Source organism: Camelus dromedarius, chromosome 2 (assembly GCF_036321535.1).
Source record: "Camelus dromedarius isolate mCamDro1 chromosome 2, mCamDro1.pat, whole genome shotgun sequence".
NCBI classification, from domain to species: Eukaryota; Metazoa; Chordata; class Mammalia; order Artiodactyla; family Camelidae; genus Camelus; species Camelus dromedarius.
This window is the reverse complement of record NC_087437.1, coordinates 75,281,673-75,305,370: the sequence shown is the minus strand read 5'-3', so window position 1 is coordinate 75,305,370 and position 23,698 is coordinate 75,281,673. Positions and strand designations below refer to the sequence as shown.

Genomic DNA, 23,698 nt, shown 5'->3' with positions numbered 1-23,698 from the left:
ACTATGTCTTTCCTTCATCCTCTCTTGCAGGAAATTAAATAACAATGTACAAATTCACAATGAATTTAGTAAATATATTCATCAGTTGGAAAAGGCTGTGACATCATTGAGGGCTAATTTCAAGTATGAAAAGATACTTCTTTCAAAGAGAAAAATGTTTACCTTAATACTGCTAAGAACATCTACTTAATAGAAGTAAATTAAGTAGAAGAGCAACCTAGACTAGCTTTAGTCAATAAAATTGTTATCCTAGCTGTAGACAAGAATACTTTAACTTCTAGTACTAACCCTGCACTACTTTTGAAAAAGCAGAATCTTTACCATTAATTTTACTTTTTACAACAGCCCACAGGTTTGAGGAGAACTTAGAAACTATGGACAAAGGAACTAAAGGTTTCTATTCCATTCTTCTAAAAGGGTTTAGATAAACATTTCCTGAAAATCTACTAAATGCCATGACCTTTATTTGTATATATTAAAATGTAACAATACTATAAAGTACATATTATCCTCATTTTACAGATGACACTTTCCTTAGGTAGACCCAGAAGTTAAATTTAGATGTGGTTACAAAACTTGTATTTTGAAACATGGTTTTAAAACATTAAAGTAACACTTATTTAAAAATTTTAGAAGTAAACAACAAATTCAAACTTAAATTCATTACTCAGAGGCAACCACTGTTCACCATTTAGAATAAACGTATGTATACCTACATATTTATACATACCTATATATCTTAGAGATACGCAGATAAGTGAATCAGTGGCTTCCTGCTTCCTCCACTTAACACAATAGGAACCTCTTTCCATGTAAATATTTCAGTATCTTTTTAAAAAGGTTACACATTTTTCTATTGAATGACTGTACTTACACATGATTAATTAATCTCCTCTGACTGTACACATGGACTGTCTCCAATTTTGTGCCACAATAAACACTGCAATATTACTGTACCTAAATCTTAGTACATATCCTTATTTCCTTCAGATAAATTCCCAGAGGTGAAACTGCCCATAATACATGTTCTTTAATCACATATCAGTTTGTGTTTGAATCATGAGGCCTCTTTTCTGAAAATGCAACATAAAATGCAGTATTAAATATCTTTGTGAAACTCAAGGGGTCTGGGCTCACTGTTCTTTAAAAATTCAGTTCTAACATTCTGATTACTGTTAGTTTTATACAAATTAGTCTGTAGTAAATACTAGTCTTTATTTGTGGGTAAAGAAAAACCCTGTGTAATTGAACATAACTATGTTGTCTTTTCCAAGGGCTAGTCGTAAGCCTTTTTATTTGAAGTTTGAGAAAAGCATGAGACTACTCTAATGCACTGTATCTTTTGGCTAAGTGAGATGAAATATAACTCTTGGAATAGGAGTGTAGATAATGTAACTGAGAGGCAGAATCATGTTCACTACTAAATTCCCGCCAAATGCTCAGCTACTTAGTGAAATATCAGTTTTTAATAACATAATGAAACTGTAACTTAGCCTACTCTATTGACTTTGAAAATGTCATTCTCTTATGCAGCACTGGCTGGATAAAAAAAGCCCTTTGCTATGTATTCTAGGATTATCTATGTTTTTTGAAATACCAAGAACATATGAATGCTAGGTCCTTGGGGAATTAGATAACTAAAACAGTGCATTTAATTGGGAAAAAAGATAACCATTTCTGCTCCTCACATTTAATTCCGTTTTGAAGGGCTATTTGTAGCTCAACGTGCAAAAGAGCTGGGTTCTGTGAATTATGGTACCTCTTCATTCATGGTGATAATTAAGTTTTCTCTGGGTATTTTTGAAATGCTTTGATAAACACAAGCATAGACAAAACAGGCCTTTTTGCACAACAGGAAGGAAGTCAATTAGCTACAAAATGCTAAGTAGAGTAAGACTATGTGATTTTAAAACAATTTGCAGATTCAAAAGAACTCATGATTTTTTTATTTTTATAATGTTTCCTCTCAATTTATGGATTACAGAGGCATATAATTTCAAATGCTTATCAGGCTCATTATCTATATTATAAAAATGAAATAAACCATCTACCTTTCAAAGGTATAGGTCATGTTTTTTATTTGTTCATTTTAATTCTTTTTTAAAAATTTACTATCTTGAGTGTAAGCTCACTGAATGCTGAAAATAGTTTCTTAACCCAAAAGATTTATTTATCATTATGGGTAATATGCGTTTAATATTTATTGCAGATCATTGAGAGAGTCAAGGCAAGTGACTGAAATAGAATCTTATGACCTAAATGAGCAATTCTCAAATTAGGGGGTCTGGGAAGGAAAATAATATCAAAAAGGCCCTGTGGTTTAAAAAAATATTCAATATGCTTAACATACATATTATTTATTCTCTTAAACTACAGAAAACAAATCCCAAATTCTTGGCTTGTGAGAATATGCACACAAAAAAGTACATACTCTATGAGTTATAAAACTGTAAGCACTATATTTAAATTTTGTCAACAATGTAATAATGCAATTTCGATTGCTATTCCCAGTATATCATAATATTAAGAAAATATTCAGTATACTTCCATTAAAAAAGTGGAAGAAAATAACCATTTGACAACCATCAGAGTAATGACTGATTCAAGCGAGAATCTCAATGGACACTAAAACCATTGAGTGAAAGTTGGAAGAAACAGTGTATTTGCAGTATCTTCCCATAAGTTACTTATTATTTCCAAAGGGAAAAAACAAGTAATGTTACATTGAAGACACCACTTTGTGTGTATTATTGTGTGCAAATAGGTAAATATAGTATGGTGTTGAAAGGCATTTCTGTATAATTGTTTTAAGCAAAAAAATCAAATATTGCTTTGGGGGTCAATAATGCTTAAGCATAAAGGATAAGGAGAGGTTAAAAGGACCCACAGAGTTGCAAGGTTTCTACATTTTACATTAAGTAGTGCAATACTAACTCCAAGTGAACTGTGAAAGTTAAGGACTTATTTGTCAAAAATAGGTTTAAAAAAAAAAAAAAAGCAAGACCCCAAACAACATACTATCCACAAGTTATGCACTTTATAAACAAAGACACAGGATAAAAGTAAACTGTTAAAAAAAAAAAAAAAGATATACCAGGCCAAAAGAAAACATAAAGGTTAGAGTAGCTAGATAAATATCAAATAAAATAGATGACAAGACAAAGATTACCAAAGATAAAGAGATACATTTCTTAATGGTAAAAGGGTCAAATTAATCAGTAATAAGATACAACATTTAACAACAAAGCTTTAATTGTTTTTGTAAATAAAATTTGATTGGAACATGGCCCTGCCCATTTGTTTACATACTGTGGATAGCTGCTTTCATGCTACAATTGCAGAGATAAGTAGTTGTAGGAGAGACTGTTAAGTCTCACGAAGCCTGAAATATTTACTACCTGGTCCTTTACAGAAAATGTTTGCTGATTCCTGCAAAAGAATTAAGTCACAAACAGAACATGTGTATTGTCTAACAGTAGATAAGTCAAAAACAAAGTTGTAAATACAATTCATAACTGAAAAGAGGAAAAGAAAAAAAAAAAACCAAAGTAAAATAAGGTCATGTGTTTTTTAGGAAATACACCTTGATTAGAGGTACCTGTAACACATATGAATAAGCTTCAAGTAGAAGTTGAAATTCAGGCACATTTTCATTTAACTTACAGTCCCAATTCAAGACAATCTCATTATATCCTTAATGTAAATAACTACTCTTTATAACATAAATAAAGCTGAAAGGTAATTAATCTGACAATTTCCCCCCAAATACAGCATTAAGTTTTAATGAGTATTTTTTTGCCCTGACATTAAATAGATGGCAGTTTAGTATAAACTCCAATCACCCAAATTTTAAGGAAAGTCTATTTGTTCAAGGAGCAAATGCAAATGATATAAGGAACTGTGTTAACATATATTTGAATTCAAACTCTTCATCGCAAAATTTTTAGAGAATTTGAACAATTCTAATATAATGAAGCATTTACTTAGTTTTTTCTCTCCATTAGGAAATGGGTGCACACACATAGAAATCACTTATAAAGCCCTGACTTATGGTAGTGGCTCAAACTTGCTTAAAATACTTTTAAAAAGAGGAAAAAAATACACACACATATACACATATACTCGTTTTTAATCTGAGGTACATGGAACCAAAAACAAAACAAAACAAAACAAAGTACCCAATGCCCAACGTAGTAAGGTCAAGAAAAACAACAGGAACAATATGAAAGATGCTACAAGAGACAGAAAGACTAGGAAAAAAAAAGATGTGAAGAAGAGTGACGATTAGTACTCACCTTTAAAGCTGAAATATAATTCTTCCTCTTCAGAGAGGAGATTAGGATTAACAGATTAAAATGATTGTTACTTAAAAAAAGGCTGAAACATATACAGACTCTCTGCTTATATAGGTCTTTAAGAATAGGCATACTGAATGGTTTAAATAAATGCACACTTGCAAGAATGGACTAGATCTGCACTGTCCAGTAGGATGGCAATTCAAATTAAACAAAATTAAAAATTCAGTTCTTCCATTGTACTAGCCACATTTTAAGTGCTCAGTAGTCACATGTGGCTAAAGGCTTTGGTATTGGAGAATGTAAATACAGAACACTTTCATCATCACAAAAAAGTTCTATTGGGCAGCACTGGGCTGGGCTCAGTGTCTTGAGATGTCTAAATTATAAAGTGAGCTTGATTTTCCCTAGAGCTTTTTGGTCCATTTATTTATTCTATAGAACTTGTTGGTTTTTATTTTTACAGAGCCTTTTGCTCTTCAGTCAAGTCTATCCATTTAAACATTTTCATATTAAATTGAAAATGCATGCAGTTTCAAAAGAGAAATAGAATGTACCCCTTATAGAATGAGTACCAATTTAAAATGCTACACAGCACAATGCTTTTTTAAAAAGTCTGCACAAAATGTATACAAATACATAAAACCATTATCTGATATTTAATATAATTAGTGAATCATGAAAATATATTTATGTTTAATTTCTAAATATAAATTTAGATATACGGTTGAAAAACAGAAGTAAATCTAAGGTTTGCTCAAGTCAAATAGAGATACAAATAGTGAAGAAAGCACCAAGTACAGCCAATGGTTGTCAGAGTATAGCAATAAAATCAACTAAAACATTAGTATGAAAATTTAACTACTGCTTAGAACATTCGATTCAATAAAGAATCCTGAAAAATTCCCTTGTATTTAATACATGAATGAGGATATTTAACTTATGCTTTAAAATTCAATGGCCTAATTGAAGGCTATTTAAATGAAAGACTATATTAAATGAAATTCACATCAAAATTAACAACAAATAATATGTTTCTCGATATGTAGCAAGGGTAGAATCCAAGCTATCTGTATGTAAATTATAAAATCATAATTAATTAAAAATGATAAGGGTAGGCCAACGTGCAACATTTCAGAGAGTAAAACTAAAGCTATCCATAAATAATTCTATAGGTTATAGTTTTTTACGTGACAATGTAGTCACTTAACATGAGCTGTTTTCTAATTTTTATACACCATTTCTGTAAATAGTCATTGCATTTTTAAAAAGTTTAGAATCTATATCATGTATCTTACTACATTTTAAATGCAGTAGTAAAGTTATCTTAAATTCACTGAGTGAGGGTAGTGGACTCAAATGAAGGCAGTCAAAAGGTACATACTTCCAGTCATAAGATAAATACATACCAGAGATGTAAGGTACATGTTAAATATAATTAATACTGCTTTGCCTTATAATATGGAAGTTGTTAACAGAGTAAATCCTAAGAGTTCTCATCACCAGGAAACATTTTTTTTTTCTATTTCTTCAATGTTGTATCTATATGAGATGATGGATGTTCACTAAACCTGTTGCAGTCATCGTTTCATGATGTCTGTCAATTATATCTCAGTAAAACTGGCAAGAAAAATAAATTTACTGATGTCTGTTTTAAAATCTAATCATAAATGAGAATAAATATAACAAGCAGAAGAGAGTGGAAAACAACTAAGGAAAAGGAAAAACCTTCAGAAAAAATAATAATGAAGGTTAAGAAGAATATTCCAAAGTAAGAACCAAAGAAAGCTTTAAGCAATAAAATCCAGAAACAGAAAGTAAAACTTTAAGACCAAGTAAAAATATGTGTCAGATCAGGTTCTTTACTAAATTAGTAATTAGATAATACTTTGCTATTGTTTTGGAGTCACAAATTACCTTCCTTGCCCAACCTTCCCAGTAGATAAATACATAATGTCTATATGCTGAGATTCACAGTTTCTGGACTTATTTTTCCACCACTTAAACTGTGGATCATTGCTATCATATGAGAGTGTTTGTTCAGTTCCTCTTGCTGAAGTTTCACCAGCGACTCTTTCTCTTCCAAACGACCTTCTAATTGGGCCTTTTGAACCTCTAGGGAGGAAGCCTAAGGACAAGGGGTGGAAGTAGGGGAAGAAATTGAACAAAACAAATAGACAACTTAGCATGTTTTCTCTTCACAGAAACACACTTTAAGATGTCCTTATTTTTTGTTTGTAAGACAATCGTATCAAAAGACATACATATGTACTATAACTTAGTCAACAATTATGTGGTAACTTTAAGTAATCTTAAACAATACAAATTGGGAAGAAACATTCGTATTTTAAGTCAATGCTAGCAGCTGAAATTTTGCAGAAAATACTACAAATTACTATGTAGAAATACTGTTAAGATAACCACATTAAAGCAGAAACAGGAAATCTGTAAGTGTCATGCCTCTTCTGTCACTTATGCTGTGTAGTTTTTCGGCCTTTTAATCTTGGTCTGTTCTCGTCTTCCTGGTAGTAGATGGTCTATTCATAGCTACCACACTGAAGCAAGCAGGATCATGTAGACAGATCACTGGACTTAGATTCAGATTATGTAAGTCAACTTTTTCACTTAGCTATGTGACTAACCTTGAGCAAGTAACTTAACCCAAGACTCAGTTTCATTTGTAGGATGAAAATATTTTTTAATACTTAATACTTATATATTAACATATTTGTTAAAGTAAAGAAGATTAATAAAATATTTCAAGGAGATCCTTTGCAAATTATAAAGTTCCAAACAAATATGAAGTACTATTACTATTATCACCATCCCTACAAGAAGAGAGTTGCAGCTGTATACATACATACAGGTAGCCATTTGTATGTGACATCAAGAACTGGGAACCCCTTTCTGTATTCTTTGCCCCCTTGAAAGCAGCAAGTGCTGGAACACAGCACACATTTAATTAATATGTAACAATTTTAGGAAATACAAGTTTTCACAGTGTGAGAGAGCCCTCATAACAAACAACTGTCAAATCACTCTAAGATTCTATTATCTCCTAAACAAAATTACTTAAGAAACAACATTAATTTACCCAAATTCACCTTTTTCACAAAATAAGACTTTTTAATTTCATTGCAAATGAGAATGCAACAGATTCTTACCTTAATGCTCAGTTCTTTTCTTATTTGTTCTGTTCTGTTTAATTCTTTTCTAAGGACACCAATGGTTTCTTCTTTATCTTCCCTTTCTCTTTGTAGGACTTTAATCTTTTCCTCTTGTACTTTTATTTTTTGTTCTAGGTCTTAAAACAAACAAACAGTCAGCTATATATTCAAAGGTCCTATACTGACATTACTCTGAAAAGGTTTAGAAGCTATTATAAGAGCAAAAGAAAGACAACTACAAAGAAGAGGCAGTATCTTGCTGGAAATAAAAGTTTTACAGTACTTGATGAATTAAAAAAACCATCAAGAAACTCTTCCCCCTATGCCAGTATTCTATAGAAAATGCCATGTCTTTCCCTCTTCCCTTGTTGTAAATATGATATATAGTAATGAAGGGAAAAGATATCCTCAGATTTAAGGATGAAAAAAGAAAGGGCAAAACTATGAAAAATTATATAGGTAGATGTCTGTGCTCTAAGGGAAGTGAGTTAATGTTTTTGACAATCATTTCAGCATTACTACCATTAAGAAGCTAGTAACTAAAAGCTACCTAGCACTGCCACCTGCTGTATGTCCCTTTAATTTTTTTTTTTAATTTTAGATAGGGTAATCATTCCATATAACTCAGATTTCAAAAAAAATGTATTATTTTTTCAATTTGATCAGTCTAACTAAACTGCTTTGTGAAATGTTATGGCAGGAAAAGGAGAGCTATTTAAGATGTGATTTAAGGTTTGAAAAAATGAGAATAGAACATAATGAACAAGAATACTAAAAACCACTCATGCTTTGATTTTCTTCCAGAACAAGATGTGTTAAAATATAGTTTATTAAATAAGCTACTTACTTGCTAGTTTACACTCTCTGTCTATTAGTTGATTCTGTACTTCTTTTCTCTGTTCTTCTTTCTCTATTAATTGAGCAATAGTTCTACAGTTATTAAAAAAAAAGGAGAAAACATCAATGAACTGTATCATTTTTCTTCCCAACAAGTAGTTTAAGAGGAAATTTGTAAGAATAGTAGTTACCCTTTGATTCTGCCAAATATGTACTTTATATCTAAAACAGTGATAATTCTATTAATTTTATCTATAAAAAGCAATGTTATATGTCTTGGCTTTTGTAAATAGTGCTGCTATGAACTTAGGGTGCATGTATCTTTTTGAATCGACACAACACTGTAAACTGACTATACTTCAGTCAAAAAAATAAAAAAAAAACAATGTTCTTAGTAAACTGAATCATTTTGTTTTTGAAAAATACAAAATAATTAGAGTAGACAACTAGAGATTTTACTTTTCATTTTGTTGCTTGAGTGACTCATTCAACTTTTTCACTGTCTCAATTTGTTTATTCAGAGAATCACATGTGATGTGTAAATCTTTGTTCTTCTTTTCAGCAGTTTCATTCCTGAAAAGACAAGGAGATGAGTTGGTATTTTTATGAAGGAATACAGAGAATAGAGAAAAGAAACTCAGAGTGTCTTCTTTACTATTTCTTCTGACCAAATTTCATAAGCTGCATGGAAGAGGAGGAATGTTATATGAACAAGCAGGACATAAACAGTTAGAGTAACTCTAAAAGACAATAAAGATACCTATGTTCTGGCTGACTGAGGAGGTAAAAATTACTATGAAATGGAAATGTGTGGGGCATTACCTTCATATTTATGGATATAGAGCTTTATTTACAGATAACATTGCATTACACAATTTGCTATAAAATACATGCTTCTATCTTTATAGTTAAGTCCAGAAATTGAAACAACTTCTGTAAAAGAATGAGGTCTTGAAAAAAGATAAAACTTACACCTATCATCACTAGCTTCTTGGGCATAATATATGTTTAATTAAAAATGTCAAACTAATGAATTAAGTGGTTGAGGATAGTGTTTTTCTTGCCTCTTCAAAGTCTGCGTCTAATAGTCCTGCTTATTTTACCTGCAAGCTAAACAAAAAATCCTTTCCAAAGTGATACTTTGACACCCAATTATCTTAAAAACATAAAATATCCTTTTTACTTCACTGTGTACAAAGATAAACAAACTAGTGGCACTGGCCAAATTTGGCCAGCCAAGTGTTTTATTTGTCCCACACAGAGTTTTTAAAATTCTGAATTTAATGCCTTTACAAAGTTCCTATCATTACAAATGACCTTCCCAAGCCAGCTTCATTCATTTGTTATCCACCTGGCCCCTCAAGGCAGTTTTATTTCTGGGCTCCTCAATTACTATCTGGAACATAAGCAGGTCCTAGGAAGTCCATATTTCTCTTGGACCACTGCCTCATTTCTCTTACACCCTGACTTAAAACTAATAATCCACTTTTTCAGGGCTGCCTCAAATAATCAGACTTTGGAAAAAGTTGTTCTTGGGGGAAAATATCCTGTTTAGAAATCACCTTGTCCTCACAAACTTTCTAGATGCTATACATTTTCCACCTTTCATTTTTATTGATAGGCAAACAAAATAAGCAGAGAACTTGCAAAGTTAAAAATTTTACATCTCTATATTAATACCACAGAAAGAAGAACATTTTTTTCAAATCTTAACCAATCTTAAAGTATAAAGAAAAATAAACAAGTTAACTAGAGTGTTTTTATTTCTATTGTTTGGTAGAAAATATACAACTGTTCCTGGTCCTCCTTATAATTCATACATTTTAAAACTGGCCTAAAAGATAAAACAGTTTGACAAGGGAGGGAAAAATGATCAGTCTCACACTTTGTCAGGGTGTGTATAAATTGGCATAGCCTTTTTGGAGGGAAACTTGGCAATCTATCAAAAATTTAAAAGCACATACCCTTTAAATCAGCAATTCAACCTATAAGAATTTATTCTGCAGATGTGGTAATACATATAAGTAAACTATGTTCAAGGACATTAAAGGACAAATTAAGAGATGAGTTAAATACTAACAACCAAATTTCTATGTTATTTGGCTGAATGATATGAGAACTGTTAATTATTCAACCATTTTTGATCTACAGAAATGCTAATTCGTATCGTTCAACCTAATATGAATTCTGACAACTAAGGTCATTCAACAATTATTTATGGAGTGCCTAACCATGTATCAAGCACTGTTCTAGGCCCTAGGGATTTGTCAGTGAACAAAACAGATGGAATTTGTCCTTGTGGCACTAACACCCCAGATGAGTAATGACTGAATAAACGAAAGTAGAGTCAACCAGGAAGAGAGATCTGTATTCCGTTTCCAACTGTGATCCTGAGTCTGAGTAAGCAGTACTTCATTTCACTATGACATGACATAAGCTTCTTATTAATTACTTACCTTATAATAGAATTATCAGAATACATGAACATTCACACAAGGATTTTAGGGACACAGAAAAGAAATGCTGTCGGTTCACTCTAGATTTTAACCCTATGCAGTAACTTTTACTTTATTAATTTACCTCTGAAGAAGTTCCATGTAGGATTTTGTCAGTACTTCATGTTCTTCAGCCACAGACTCTAACTTCCTATTATGTTGAAAGAGATGCTCAATATCACTCTGGGCTCTTTCTGATTCAACCTGCTGTGACTTCAGCAACACACCAAGCTCTTCGTTTTTTCTCTCAACGTCTCTCAACATACCAGCAAGTGTCCGTGCCTAAGAGAAAATGCAGTAAGAGACTCTTCCACTATCATTTATATAATATGCTCAGTTTCTACAACTTAAAATATTTACTAAATATCTAGTAGGCAAGCATCTACTGGGTTAATTAAACTTATTATATTAGTCATATATACTTATTATTACTTAACTGCTTCTAATAAATCTGACACTGTTACAGTTTTTTAATTAGTATACTGTTCTACCAAAGCAATCTTGGGATGACCAGATTCATGGAAATGAACATAATTATAACATGAAGGTAGCTCCAGATACAGTGCTCAATTAAAAGGGTATGGTCTTTGGGGCTAGCCATCAACACTAAACCATGAAGTCTGCACACATCAGTTTTCCCATATCAGATAAAAATTAAGAAGAAGATCTTAACTACATCACAGATGCTTAAGCACACACTTAAAAATTAAGCTAACACAATCAGGGAACACAACCTAGATTTAATATGAAAGTATCTGTGACATGAAACATTAAAGCAGCAAGAAAGTAACTAGAATGAGAAGTAGACTTTCCCCTCTCTTTAGACAAAAAATAGTTATTTTGAAAATGTCATGAAAACCTAAATCCCTGTTTTTATGACAGAGTCTGTAAAAAAGTAGTAATATCCAATTATTTAGTGTTATTTTTAGAAGAAGCCTATCCAGTAAAATGGATACAACATTAAATTCTTCAGTAAGATAAAAGACATGTCCAATGCTTTGAGAAGGGAGAGGAAAAATATTATTTTACTATCTCTAATTTTCTTTATTGGAATTCATGATAAATTCAACACACCATCACTCAAGATAAAAATCCATGTTAGGACAAGAAAAAAAGGGGGAAAATGATTATGTTTATTTATACTTTTTAGAATACATTTACTCTGAAAATATTTAAAAGGTATTTTGTCACTGATTGTAATGCCTCTTTTAAAAGTCAAAGGATTATATTATAAATCATTACAAATGAAATCAAGTTGCCTAGATTCCATCTGTATCTGCTGGGAATTTCATATTATTGTAGAAAGTTATCACTCATAAGGCATATATTATATACATAGCACAATGCCAAACTGAGCATCTGTCATGTGCCAAGCACTGTGCTAGGGCCTGAAGACACAGAAATAGTCTGACATGGTAGGGGAGCAAAATCTATCACCCCAAAATGTGCTACTCTGGCACACAGATTATTTTAAGCTGAAAATAATCAAGGTGTAAAAGACGCAGGAAGTACCTTTAACCCTCCCCCTAACTGCCCCAAAGAATTTAGATAGGGGACTGTTCCAGGAAGGGAGCTACACCAGATAACTACAGTATGACATGAACTAGGAGTGGTAGACAGAGAGGAACCTGGCATAGTCTCGTTTGTTAAAATTCCTCTCTGTGTCACTGTTTTCACACTGCCCAGCAAACATCTGTTTACCAAACATCTGCTCTTCCTATCTCCCCGTGAATTATCTTCCTCCCTTTTGAAGTCCCAGACACCTGCTCCCTTCTCCTTAGCTCAAAATAGCGTCTCCATTGCCTGACTGCCCTTTGGACCTTATATTCTTAGAACTTGGCTTTTCTCCTGTTAACCTGTCTCATTGTCAATTTAATTATTAGGCCAGCCAGAAAAACCTAGAAGGGTAGAGGAAAAATTTTCCTCTCTAGTAACATCAACGATGAAGGTGGGGGTCATATAATTTTCACATGGTATGAGAAGTATTATAAAGAGGGAAGCACAGGGTAAATACATAGAGGATCACCAAAATTGTGGTAAGGAGACGACCAGAGAAAACTTCCTGGGAAACGAAGGTATGAAAACTAAAATCTGAAGGATTATTAGAAGTTAGGCAGAGAAAGAGGAAAAGGTATTCCGGACATGAAAGAGCAAGTGTAAGGACAGGAAAACAAGAATACATCAAGTTTCAGAAATTGCAGAGCAATCTAATATGTCTGACTGCAGAGAAAGCAAAGAAGTGCAAAGAGATGCACAATGAGAAGTAGTTAGAATCCTTGTGCAGTAAGTTCTAAGGAATTTAAACTGTCTTCTGGGCTAAATAGTGAGACACTGAAGGATATTCAGCACAGGAGCAATTGCCTCAGGGATCACTGTGGAAGAAGAAGGGAGGGTAGGACCAAATAAAGAAGAGAGATGCTTTTGACTGTATGTAGATGGTAGTAAGAGAGCACTACAGGTAGGAAGACTAAGTAGAGGCTTTGCTGTGATTCATGTGAAACATGAAAAGGATTTGGCTGTAGCAAACAGGGGTAAGAACAGAGATATGGCAGAAAAAAGTAATATTTAGAAGGCACAATCCACTGAACTTGGCAAATGACTAATTATAGAGGGTAAACTGTGATTTGCAGGTTTCTTGTTTGGAAAACTCTAAGAAGAGCAGAGGAATATACAAGACAGAATAAATTTTAAAAAGGAGAGGGTCATAAGCTCAGTATTTGTTCACTTAGTTTGAAGAGTTCACTGTATATTTAAATGGAGCTATCACGAGGCATTTAGTGCTTAAGAAAAAGGATCTGAACCCAGCATATAAAATTGGGGGCATTAACATTCCAATAATGATTGAAACCGTGAACCTCTTAAATAAGAGAACATAACCCTGGAAAACCCAACATCTAAAGAGTGAGTAGAAAAAAAAGAAGCCTATATAGGATATAAGAAAAGAATATCCATTAAGGTAGAAAAAAAATCAGAAGATAATGGTGTAACCAAAATTAAAGGGGATAGGGTTTCCAGACAAAGGGAGGAATTGTGTCAAATGCTAAGGACAATTTACTTCAATCAGAGTAAGAAAGATACAACTAATATTTTGTATATGTTTTATTTACTTCATCTATTTTTCTTCTAATCAGACATGTCTTTATAATGCACAAACCTCTGTCTCAGCTTGAGTTCTCTGACAGCGATACTGAGCTATCAGTCTGTCAGCCTGTGCAAGGGCCAGAGCTTTTGCTTCCAAGAGATCTTGTAGCCTGCTTTCTTTGGACTATAAGAAAACATACCATTAATCTTCATCATTTACCAGAAAACAATCTATTAAAGCTTAATTGTTACACATTAATTAAAACAAGCTTGTACTCACGGCTAATGTGGTTAGTTTCATTTCATATACATCCATTATGTCAGATATTCTCACATCATTAATTTGATCCTTTACCTAGGTTTTAATAGAGCAGAAAATCAGAAATTGTGTTATCACTCAATCAAATTAAAAAAAAATGCCAACTATGAAACTAAATCATTAAAACTTAGTAACAAAGGAAAAAAATGAGTGTCATATTGATATAGGTGGATCACAAACATTTCACTAACCTGGCTATTGCAGGAGAATATCTGGGTAGATATGCTTGTGGGAATTTAAAGCATATTTCTTAAGTTGGGGGTGGTGGGATGGTAGGCTGGCTGGGGAGGACTAGGGGAAGAATGATAGCTCTGTTAAAATATTGGAATTTCATGGCTGACTTTTTCTTTCCTTCCACACTTTCCAGAATATTGTTACTTTTTATATTAAAAGATAAGGTTTCAATGATCAAATCTGCATCTAAAGTTGTTTAAATAAATGTTATAATGAGGGCTGATATTTAGTTGGTATGTACCAGGGAGAATCCCACTTATAATGGCCATTTAACACTTACCACCACTCCAGATTGAAGTTTCTCTATTAATTCCTCAATGTTCAATCCAGGAACTCTCTCTTTCAAAAGCGGAGGAGTTAAACATTTTACTGATGTTGGAAAACTGTGATTTAATGACTGCAAAGGCATTCTTCTGGGCATATGTTCTGTTTCCTGTTGTCGATAGGCATTGTTTGCTGCTATACTTTCTCCAAGTCTGAATGGGAATCAAAAATTTAAAAAATTATATAAAAATAGAGGAAAAAACAGAGTTTATACAGAATCAGAGATTTATTTAGAATAGGTCTTTCTGGGGACATAAGTCTTCAAATATTTCTGAAACAACCTCAGAATCTATGATGAAGCAGGATTTGGGGAAATATCCTAAATTTGCCAGAGGAAACTCTTTTATACTCACAACCCTTTATAATGACAACTCCGCCTCTGGTTTGGAGGCACTAGAAACTAGTCTGTGAGTGTGGATTGTTTGTAAAAATTAAATACAAAGTTACTGTTAGTGGCAAGAACATCCTTCTGGCCAACATCACCTGGCCTTTACCTTCACCTTTCTCCTTTCTCACTCAGTATGTTCTCACCAACCTGACTTCCATTTTGCCCTTTACATTTATCTTGTTCCTGCCTCAGGGCCTTTATACAAGCTATTCCTGTACCTAGAACACTCTTCCCACTAGATCTGCATAGCAATGGCTCCTTCTTATCATCAGGTCTCAGTTCAAATTCACTTCCTCAGAGGCCTGCACCTGTAGGGACATGTGCATTATGAAACTTACTATTTTTTTTTTAAACTTGTCTCCCAACTAAAATTTAAACCTCATGATGGAAGGCCTCCTGTCTAACTTACTGCAGTATTCAAAATGCCTAGAAGAGGTCCTGGCACATAGCTAGCCCTCACCAGATGTCTGCTAATGTTTAAATAAAACAAACACACTAAAAAAAACCCCACCTACCCATCCAGTATATAAATTCATCTTAGTAAACTAAGATAATGTAAATAAGTACATAAATGGACATAAATAAAACAGACATAAGTGGATATCTGAGATAGCGTCCAAAGAGAAAATTATAGGACACAAGACAGACAGGGAGGGATGGCAGATACAGTGAAATAATTGGAAGGCCACACATTCAGACACATAGGATGAGACTCCCACTTCCAGTGAAACTGAAGCTTTCCACTCTGAATGGTGGGGGTTTTGCTTCATGTCAGATTACCACGTTGAAGCAAGCAAGCTACCACAAAATGAAGCAGCTTCACAGACTTCTACTTGTAACTTGAGAAGCTCCCTATCTATACATTTACTTATTAAAAAATATGGTAAAATGAAAGGAATTTTGATCATATGGTCTTTAGGTCTTATTTTCCATAATTCTTCATTTCTTAATTTGTGACTTTAAATTAATTCTGAAAAAATGAGTTTGCTCAGTCAGTTAATAGAAACAGCATAGGCTGGCAAACTTTTTCTTAAAGGACAGGGCAGTTAAGTATTTTAGGCTTGAGGATCCTGTCTCTGTTACAACTACCTAGCCATAATGCCATACTATGAATGTAGACATAGACAATACAGACCATATAAAAATGAATGGGTGTGGCTTTGTTCTAATAAAATTTTATTCACAAAAACAAGCTGTCTACTGTCTAGAATTTGCTAACCTCTGGCATACAGGAATGTTTTACCTACTTGGCAACTGTCTCAGTTCATTCAAACCACTTACGCAAATTCATTTATGTAAGCCACTTAAACTTATTAAAATTAAAATAGAAACCTAATAGACATTTTGTCAACCATTCTGTTTACAGAGAGCCCTGAAAATCTGATTTTTTTTCAAGCCTAATTGCATATATTCTCTTAATGTTTGAAATTGATGAGTATAGTAGATAATTCTGCCTGGCCATTCTCTATCCCACCTTCTGATAGTAACATAATTTTTCTTTAGAAACCCACCCTCTCTATCCCAACTTTCAGTCCATGTGGTTCTCATAGCTGAATTCTTGGCATTTGCCAAGGTCCCTTCCTACGTGATGCTTAGACTTATCATTTAAACAATTGGGAAGGAAAAGCTCTTTCTATGGAGAACCTAAACTGGCAGGATATAAGCTTAGTCCAGAAGCTACTATGACAAAAAGAGGTGTTGAGACAGAGAGGTGCTGAGACAGAGAGGTGTAGCATCTGGATAACATAATTAACCACCCGGATGGGTCTAGCTATTCCCTGAAGGAGTACACATCTGGTCTTCTGAGTTGTTGGGATGAAAATTTTTTTTAATTGAAACATTTTTTTTTCATTTGAAAAATTACTATTACAATGAAGTCTTAAATCCACTAATTTTCCAATCTATCTATGTGGAGGACTACTCAAGAAACATGACAGGATAGCCCAGTATCATAAGAGATACATTGCAAATGATAACTCACACTAAAGCAGGAAAATCTGGCAGTGGAGCAGCTTCCAATAATATTCCCAATCCAGATTGCACTTCTTCTCTATTATCTGATGTTAAAGCAAAAGCCAAGGGAGTAATCAGGCGAGGATCCTAAGCAAATCAGAAATCAGAAAATAAAAAGAATAAATAATGTCATATCTTTTAGAGTAAGGTAAGTAAATAGGCCTAAATCATAAAATAATTCTAGGCAAATTCTAAAGTGTTTCTATCTGATTTTTTAACATATTTATTAGTTTTACCTTGTTATACTTGTCTACACAATCAATATTAACATTAGCTTTAAAAAATCTGGGAAAGGTTTTAAATGCTTTTATTGTGCCATGCTGGGCATTGGTGGGTCAATGGTAGAATTCTCCCCTGCCTATAAAAATCATGTCTCTGCTATTTTGATTAATTTAAAATACCATCCACAACTGACTGATGTTTTTTGAATTATTGTTTTATTTTTCTAGCTATCATTTAAAAGAAAACTGGCTAGAAGAAAAAATGGCTAATCATTTCCAATTAAAGTCAAAAATAAAAGTAAAATTCAAATTAACTCAAGAAAAGACTTCAGTGAGAATAAAACAAATTAAATATAAATCTAATAAAATAATAAAAAACTAGAGTATAAGTCCTTCATGTCAGTAAATATTTTCATTGGCACTGGAAGCCCAAATCACCTATTCTGGAAAAAAAAATTATTGACATAAAATCAGTTTGACACAATTTTAAAGTTAAATTGTTAACAGAGAAAAACATTAAAATACAAATCATTTACAATTATCAATATTTGACAATGCTAAGAATCTTGCAGGTATTCAAGTAAAATCTAATGCCACAGAACCATAAAAGCTGGCCTCTGTCTCCAAAACCCCCATGCTAAGTCTTCATAACTCCTCCCACGGAGAGGGAATCATTATTTTTACTTTATAGTCAAGGAAACTGGAACTCAGAAAAGTGAAATAACTTTCTCAAGTCTGCACTAGGGATGGTGGAGTCACCACTTGAACCTCATCTCTTAAGAATTATTCTCTCAAAGTGTGTTAGTGGCCCCCACCGAAGGTTCCAGTTCTGGCTTCTACCCTGTCTATACAAGCACTGGAGCCAACTGTCTTATTATAGTAACTTAATTCACACATGTTGGTTAAATATTTATTATAAGCCAAGTTTTGTGGATATCAAGGTAAACATCTAGAGCTCTTATTCAGGTACTACTATCATTGAAATCTGTATGTCAGCTATTTTCTGCACACCTCTCTAATTTTATTATCACCCACAATCAAGTCCTTTTCTTCCAGATGTCTCCCTATCACCTTAATAACCTACCTCATCAGCTCCAACCAAAAAACAAAAACCCTAAACAAATGTCACTCCCCTCCTACCACAATGCCAACAGAAACAAATGAAGAACCCTGAAATATGACACATCAAAGGAAAAGGTCATGAAAGCACTACTATACGAACATCCTGTACATTAGAATCAGGAGCACTTACATTCAGTTCCTGTGAAACTATGTGATATAACCATATAGTGAGAATGTTATAGTTACATTAAACAATTAACAATTTTTAAAACATTTTTTCTAATGGCCACTTCTAAGAAAAATATTAATCTGATGAAGATTAAGAATTAAAACAGAAACATATATTAGGAGGCATTTATGTATGAATAAACTTCAATATTTGAAAAGTTTAAACTCACCTGAAGGATTTTGTAGAAGCTTACTTCCATGCCAGGGATCAATTGTTTAAGCTTGTTCATCAAATCAAGAGTTTTCAAAATTACATCAGCAGCAAGTTTGCTTTAAAAATAAGTCATATTTAACTTAGATAACTCAGAGCTTAATTTAGAGCCTATTTTTGTCCATAAATCTAAAGAAAATAAAAAACCAACACCTTTGTTTTTAAACCTCAAGATAAAGTATTGTTTCTTTTGAAAAGTAAAAATATCAGACAACATTCTTATAACCCACGATCCAAAGAGAACTGGCATTAATAATTTAAGTTTAGACAATGTTTCTTTTTCTAATCTCACATACCAACACGCTTCAACTTTCTGCTTGAAATTACTAGTAGCATCGACAACATGCCCCGTTTAATTCTTAGCTTTGTCACTGAAATATCAGCAATAGAGGGCAACTGCAGGTGGTACAGAATATCTAATACTTGCTGGATGGATTATATTAAGCCTTTTTTTCTCAGTCTTATAACTGAACAGGACTACAAATAAGTAAAGAGATAATTCTTGTTCTTGAGTACAATTACTGACAATTAAGACATTTATGGAAATTGGAACAAATCATATTGTTTAGTATTTAGCAGGTCCTCAACAAAGATCTGTTAGATGGACTTAATTCATGTGGGAGGAGGGGGTAAAATAATCTCATAACTATCAGTGAAAATCTACATTTAACCATAAGCCTTGACATGCTAATGAAGAAGAGTTGCCTTTGTTATTTCCAGCAATGACTGATTTCTTTGAAATAAAAAACCTCCCTCTTTTTCATTGTGAAATATTAAATTAAATAAATATAAAAATAACTAGAGGCAATGCCAAAAAGGAATTCCAGGAAAAAAAAAATGTTTTGGAGTATAAAAGACCTTTAGATAGTCAGAGTAAATTAAAACAAGACAAACCTAAGCAATGAAAAACAAATCACAGATATTAATATCTGTATTCAGAAGAATGTGACCTATGAACTAAATTTTTAAAATACTCATTATGAAAATATTTTTGTTAATTCTCTGCTAAACCTTGAGTTAATAGAACATACCCAAGGATCATCCTCCAAAAGGAATGAGAATCACTACATACTTTGATTTTTATTAAGTTTGGCCTTACCATTTTGCCATTTGGATTTCATATACTCACCACAATTCAGAATCTGCTACCTTTGTTCCAAACCCCAGATCAATCTTGCCGTATGTAAACTGTTGTTCTATCAGAGTGGTACATTTGATAGTAGTCAGAATTTTTGCAATATGCATTTTTAGAGTATCATCCCCACATAGAGGTAAGTTTCATTAAGGAACACAAGCAAAAAATTCTCAAAAGAACCCTTACATTTTGTACAGCACTTTATATCATTTAGAATGATTTCATAATTATCTTGTCACTGTCATTTGGTGTAATTATTGGTCCACTAGCTCAATGACAGATTAAGAAACTAGAGCTCAGAGCATTTAAGTGAATGGTTAAGTGGCAAGAGATAGGACTGATAACAAAAGTTTCTGACTCTAAAGTAAAACAGAGAAAGGATCTGCTTTTCTACTGGATATTAGTTTTCTGTTAACAGGTATCACAATGGTTCAATAAATATTTGCTGAAATAAGGGAAGTTATTTCTCATTTGTTATTTCTCATTTTCTCTTTCTATATTGTAAGTTAATTTGAATATCTACCGTTAAAAAAGGGTCAAGTTTGGTACCATTCAGTGAGAGAAGGCCCGAATATTTTATATCTCTAAGGTCAAGCAAAGTAATCATGTGTCTTCACAGCAGTGGTTTTCAAATTTGATTCCATGTTAGACTCACATAGGTAGTTTAAGCAATCAATTACAAACACTCCACTACCCCATGGTTTCACATTTCTTCTGTTAAATCAGAAGTAAGGTTCAGGGGTCAATATTTTCAAATGTTCTCCAGATGATTCTAATATGTAGCCAGGATTGAGAAATCACTGCTGCCAAGAAAGAGAAAAATTTAAGAAGCAGCAGTCCAGAGAGATGATTAAAGAGATGTGGAGTTTGCTCTAGGGCAGGACAAAGTTGAGCAAATTCTTGTTGCTCTAAGATACAAGAAAACCTGACTAAGTAAATATGAGAGATCTGATTGAGATATAGTGGCTCCTTGCTGGATAATAAAAAACTATTAACAAAAATTTGAAAAATGGGACTTGGAATTCTTACAGACTTAGAATCAGTTGATCTAAAAAAAAAAAAGCTAATACAAGGAGTCAAGAAAATCAGTACACAGAAGCTAAGCAGTGGCACTAATTGTGCTAAAGGTTTTCTTCCTTGAAATGAATTAATTTGTCTTGATAACATTTGTCTTTTTCATAACCAAGTGTGATCTTGTCTTCATTGAAACATTTATGGAGGTGATAATTTTTAAAACACAAGCTAAAAAACTAAGCTAAAATAATGCTAACTACTAATGTTTTTTTCTTCCTCTGACATATTCCATCAAAGAATGGCACCACACATCATCCAGGGCAGCAATTAGCAACAAGAGAGTGACAGGGCAGTATTTTAAAATATATCTCCTAATCTCAAATTATGATAAAAATGTACAAATCAAGTTTAAATAGCATTTCTGAAGATGTTCTTAAGCTTTAAAGTTTTACACAGAAAAACAAGGGGAAAAAAAGTCTATAACTTTCTAGGAGACTCTTCATTTAGAATTAGTTCTACAGTTTAAACTTCAGTGCTACCATTCTGAACAGATACAAGCACGAGAAATGACAAAATTACAAAGTCAAAAGTACAATAAATATAATGCTAGAAAAAATGGTTATTTAGTTTCCATGTTTATAACTGAAGGATATTTAACAAAACTTCAATGGCCTTGACCATCCTTTCACATTTTTTCCTCATTAAGGCCTCATCTATATTTTGTTCTGTGAACTGAAGCTGATCAAGAATCGTAGGCAGCAGAAGGGTCACAAAACGGTCAGCTGAGGAACAGTTAGCAGTATCTATGACATCCTGGAGAATTAATCACCACCAATGATTAAAAATAAACAGAAGTGGAACACAGAATGCATAAGCAGTCATTATTGAGCTGCAAAACTCTTTAAATTTCTTATGTAGGTGACATTTGAACAATGCGAGGGTTGGGGCACCAACCCTCACACAGTCGAAAATCTGAGACTTTTATAACTTATATAACTTATATAGTTGGCCCTGACCCTGTCCTTCTGTATGCACAGTTCTGCATTCGTGGATTCAACCAACTGCATGGATCCTGTAGTACTGTGGTATTTACTAATGAAAAAAATCCACATATTAGTGGACTCAAGCAGTTCAAACCCATGTTGTTTGAGGGTCAACTGTAATTACTTCAAAAGTTCACTGACCCATGTCTCTTATTTAAAATCTAGCCTTTTATCCAGTTCTGAGGGCTGTGACAAACTTTTCCTCAAATGGAACAGTAAGGTTTTGGGTTAATCAAATGCGAATAAGACTTTTTAAAATGGACTGTATCTGTGACTTTAAAATTATTCTGAGTTAAAGGTATGTACTGAAAACAAATATTCCGAATTTGCTAAATGCAATTACAATAACTAAGTAACAGATATTGGTGTTAATACTTTACAATCACAAATAATTCCCATCAAGAATCTCAAAGGGCTTTTTAAATGCTAAAACTGATTGTGAACAGTCAAGATCAACATAAAACAGAAATAATAATTCATGCATAACCTGTAACAAATATTTAATTAAAAATTTAATCACTCATACACAATTTTGTTTGTGAATAGGGCCCAGTCATGAGAGGGTAAACTTTCCAGGAAGATACTGGGGTAGGAAGAATGGGTATAAAAACAGGGAAAATAGTAGAGAATACTAAGTAACCTACATAGTAGAATCTACCAGAATGCAATGGCCTGCACAGAAAGGATTTCTTCCTCACATGCTCCACTCCATTTGACTGACTGGACCCAATGTTCCTATGTTAATCCACTCAGTAAAGACAGTAGACAATATCTACTGAGATGGAGAGACAGAATGTGACTTCAAGAAATACAGTCATACATCAAAAAACCATACAAATCTCAGTTAATACCTTTCCTTATTATACTGAAAGGAGTATATACAAGCTATTTAGTGAAAAAACAAAATAAAAAAAACCTCACTAATATTTGTGACTTTGCCAGTAAAAAGAAATTCAGTAGCTGAATGATAGGGAGTCTAGTATATAAGAAGTTTTCCTAAAGCATATGAACAATTGGAAGTTTATTACAAACATTTTTTTTTAAAAAATTGTTCACTGAGGATCATAAAAGTGGAAAAGTCAATTTGTTAATCATTCCATCTCTGTTACCTCAAATATTTCCTTGAACAACTCCAGTGCTAAAATAGGACAGTTTTCTGATCCATCCAAAGGTTGGCTTGCCCAACGAAGTAGTGCTACAGTGGGTTCTAAACACTTAGAACGGCTTCCCAGAATGGTGTTGCCAGATGAAGATTGTTCAAATATCATCTTTGTGAGCACATGGCGCAGCTGAGTCACTGAACAGAAGGCAAGAAGTAATTCTAAAACCTGTGCAATATAAAGTCTTCATTAAATGTCAATTTCATTAACTTTAATTCACAAAGCAACCAAAAATGAAGCTGGAAATGACATACATTTTTAAAGAAAATACTCTAAAATAAAGATTAAAAGCTGCTTCCAATTTTTATTTGAGTATTATTTTTCAGAATGTGTAATTAGATTCTGGAAGGTTACAGAAATTTTGTTAATGTTAGTTACTTCTGATAACAGGACTGAGAGAGCCAAAGAAGAAAGGGCAACTTCAACTAATGTTATACACCTTTTTACTTAATTTCTTTAAAGCACAAACAT

The 23,698-nt window shown here is 33.0% G+C and overlaps 1 protein-coding gene across 1 annotated transcript in view; it reads right to left on the bottom strand.

Annotated features, from left to right (window-relative positions):
• Positions 1 to 3,234: 3,234 nt before the first annotated feature.
• Positions 3,235 to 23,698, bottom strand: part of CIP2A (cellular inhibitor of PP2A) — a 31,856-nt gene continuing 11,392 nt past the window's right edge. Inside the window, exons 9-21 of the mRNA XM_010978401.3 lie at positions 23,177 to 23,395; positions 21,678 to 21,837; positions 20,005 to 20,146; positions 18,835 to 18,934; positions 17,122 to 17,240; positions 14,709 to 14,904; positions 14,156 to 14,230; positions 13,949 to 14,059; positions 10,880 to 11,076; positions 8,759 to 8,872; positions 8,310 to 8,392; positions 7,460 to 7,599; positions 3,235 to 6,423 (exon numbers count right to left, since the gene is read on the bottom strand). Of these exons, the coding sequence (XP_010976703.1) occupies positions 6,253 to 6,423; positions 7,460 to 7,599; positions 8,310 to 8,392; positions 8,759 to 8,872; positions 10,880 to 11,076; positions 13,949 to 14,059; positions 14,156 to 14,230; positions 14,709 to 14,904; positions 17,122 to 17,240; positions 18,835 to 18,934; positions 20,005 to 20,146; positions 21,678 to 21,837; positions 23,177 to 23,395 (1,827 nt within the window). The 3' untranslated portion in view covers positions 3,235 to 6,252. The remainder of the gene's footprint in view (positions 6,424 to 7,459; positions 7,600 to 8,309; positions 8,393 to 8,758; positions 8,873 to 10,879; positions 11,077 to 13,948; positions 14,060 to 14,155; positions 14,231 to 14,708; positions 14,905 to 17,121; positions 17,241 to 18,834; positions 18,935 to 20,004; positions 20,147 to 21,677; positions 21,838 to 23,176; positions 23,396 to 23,698) is intronic.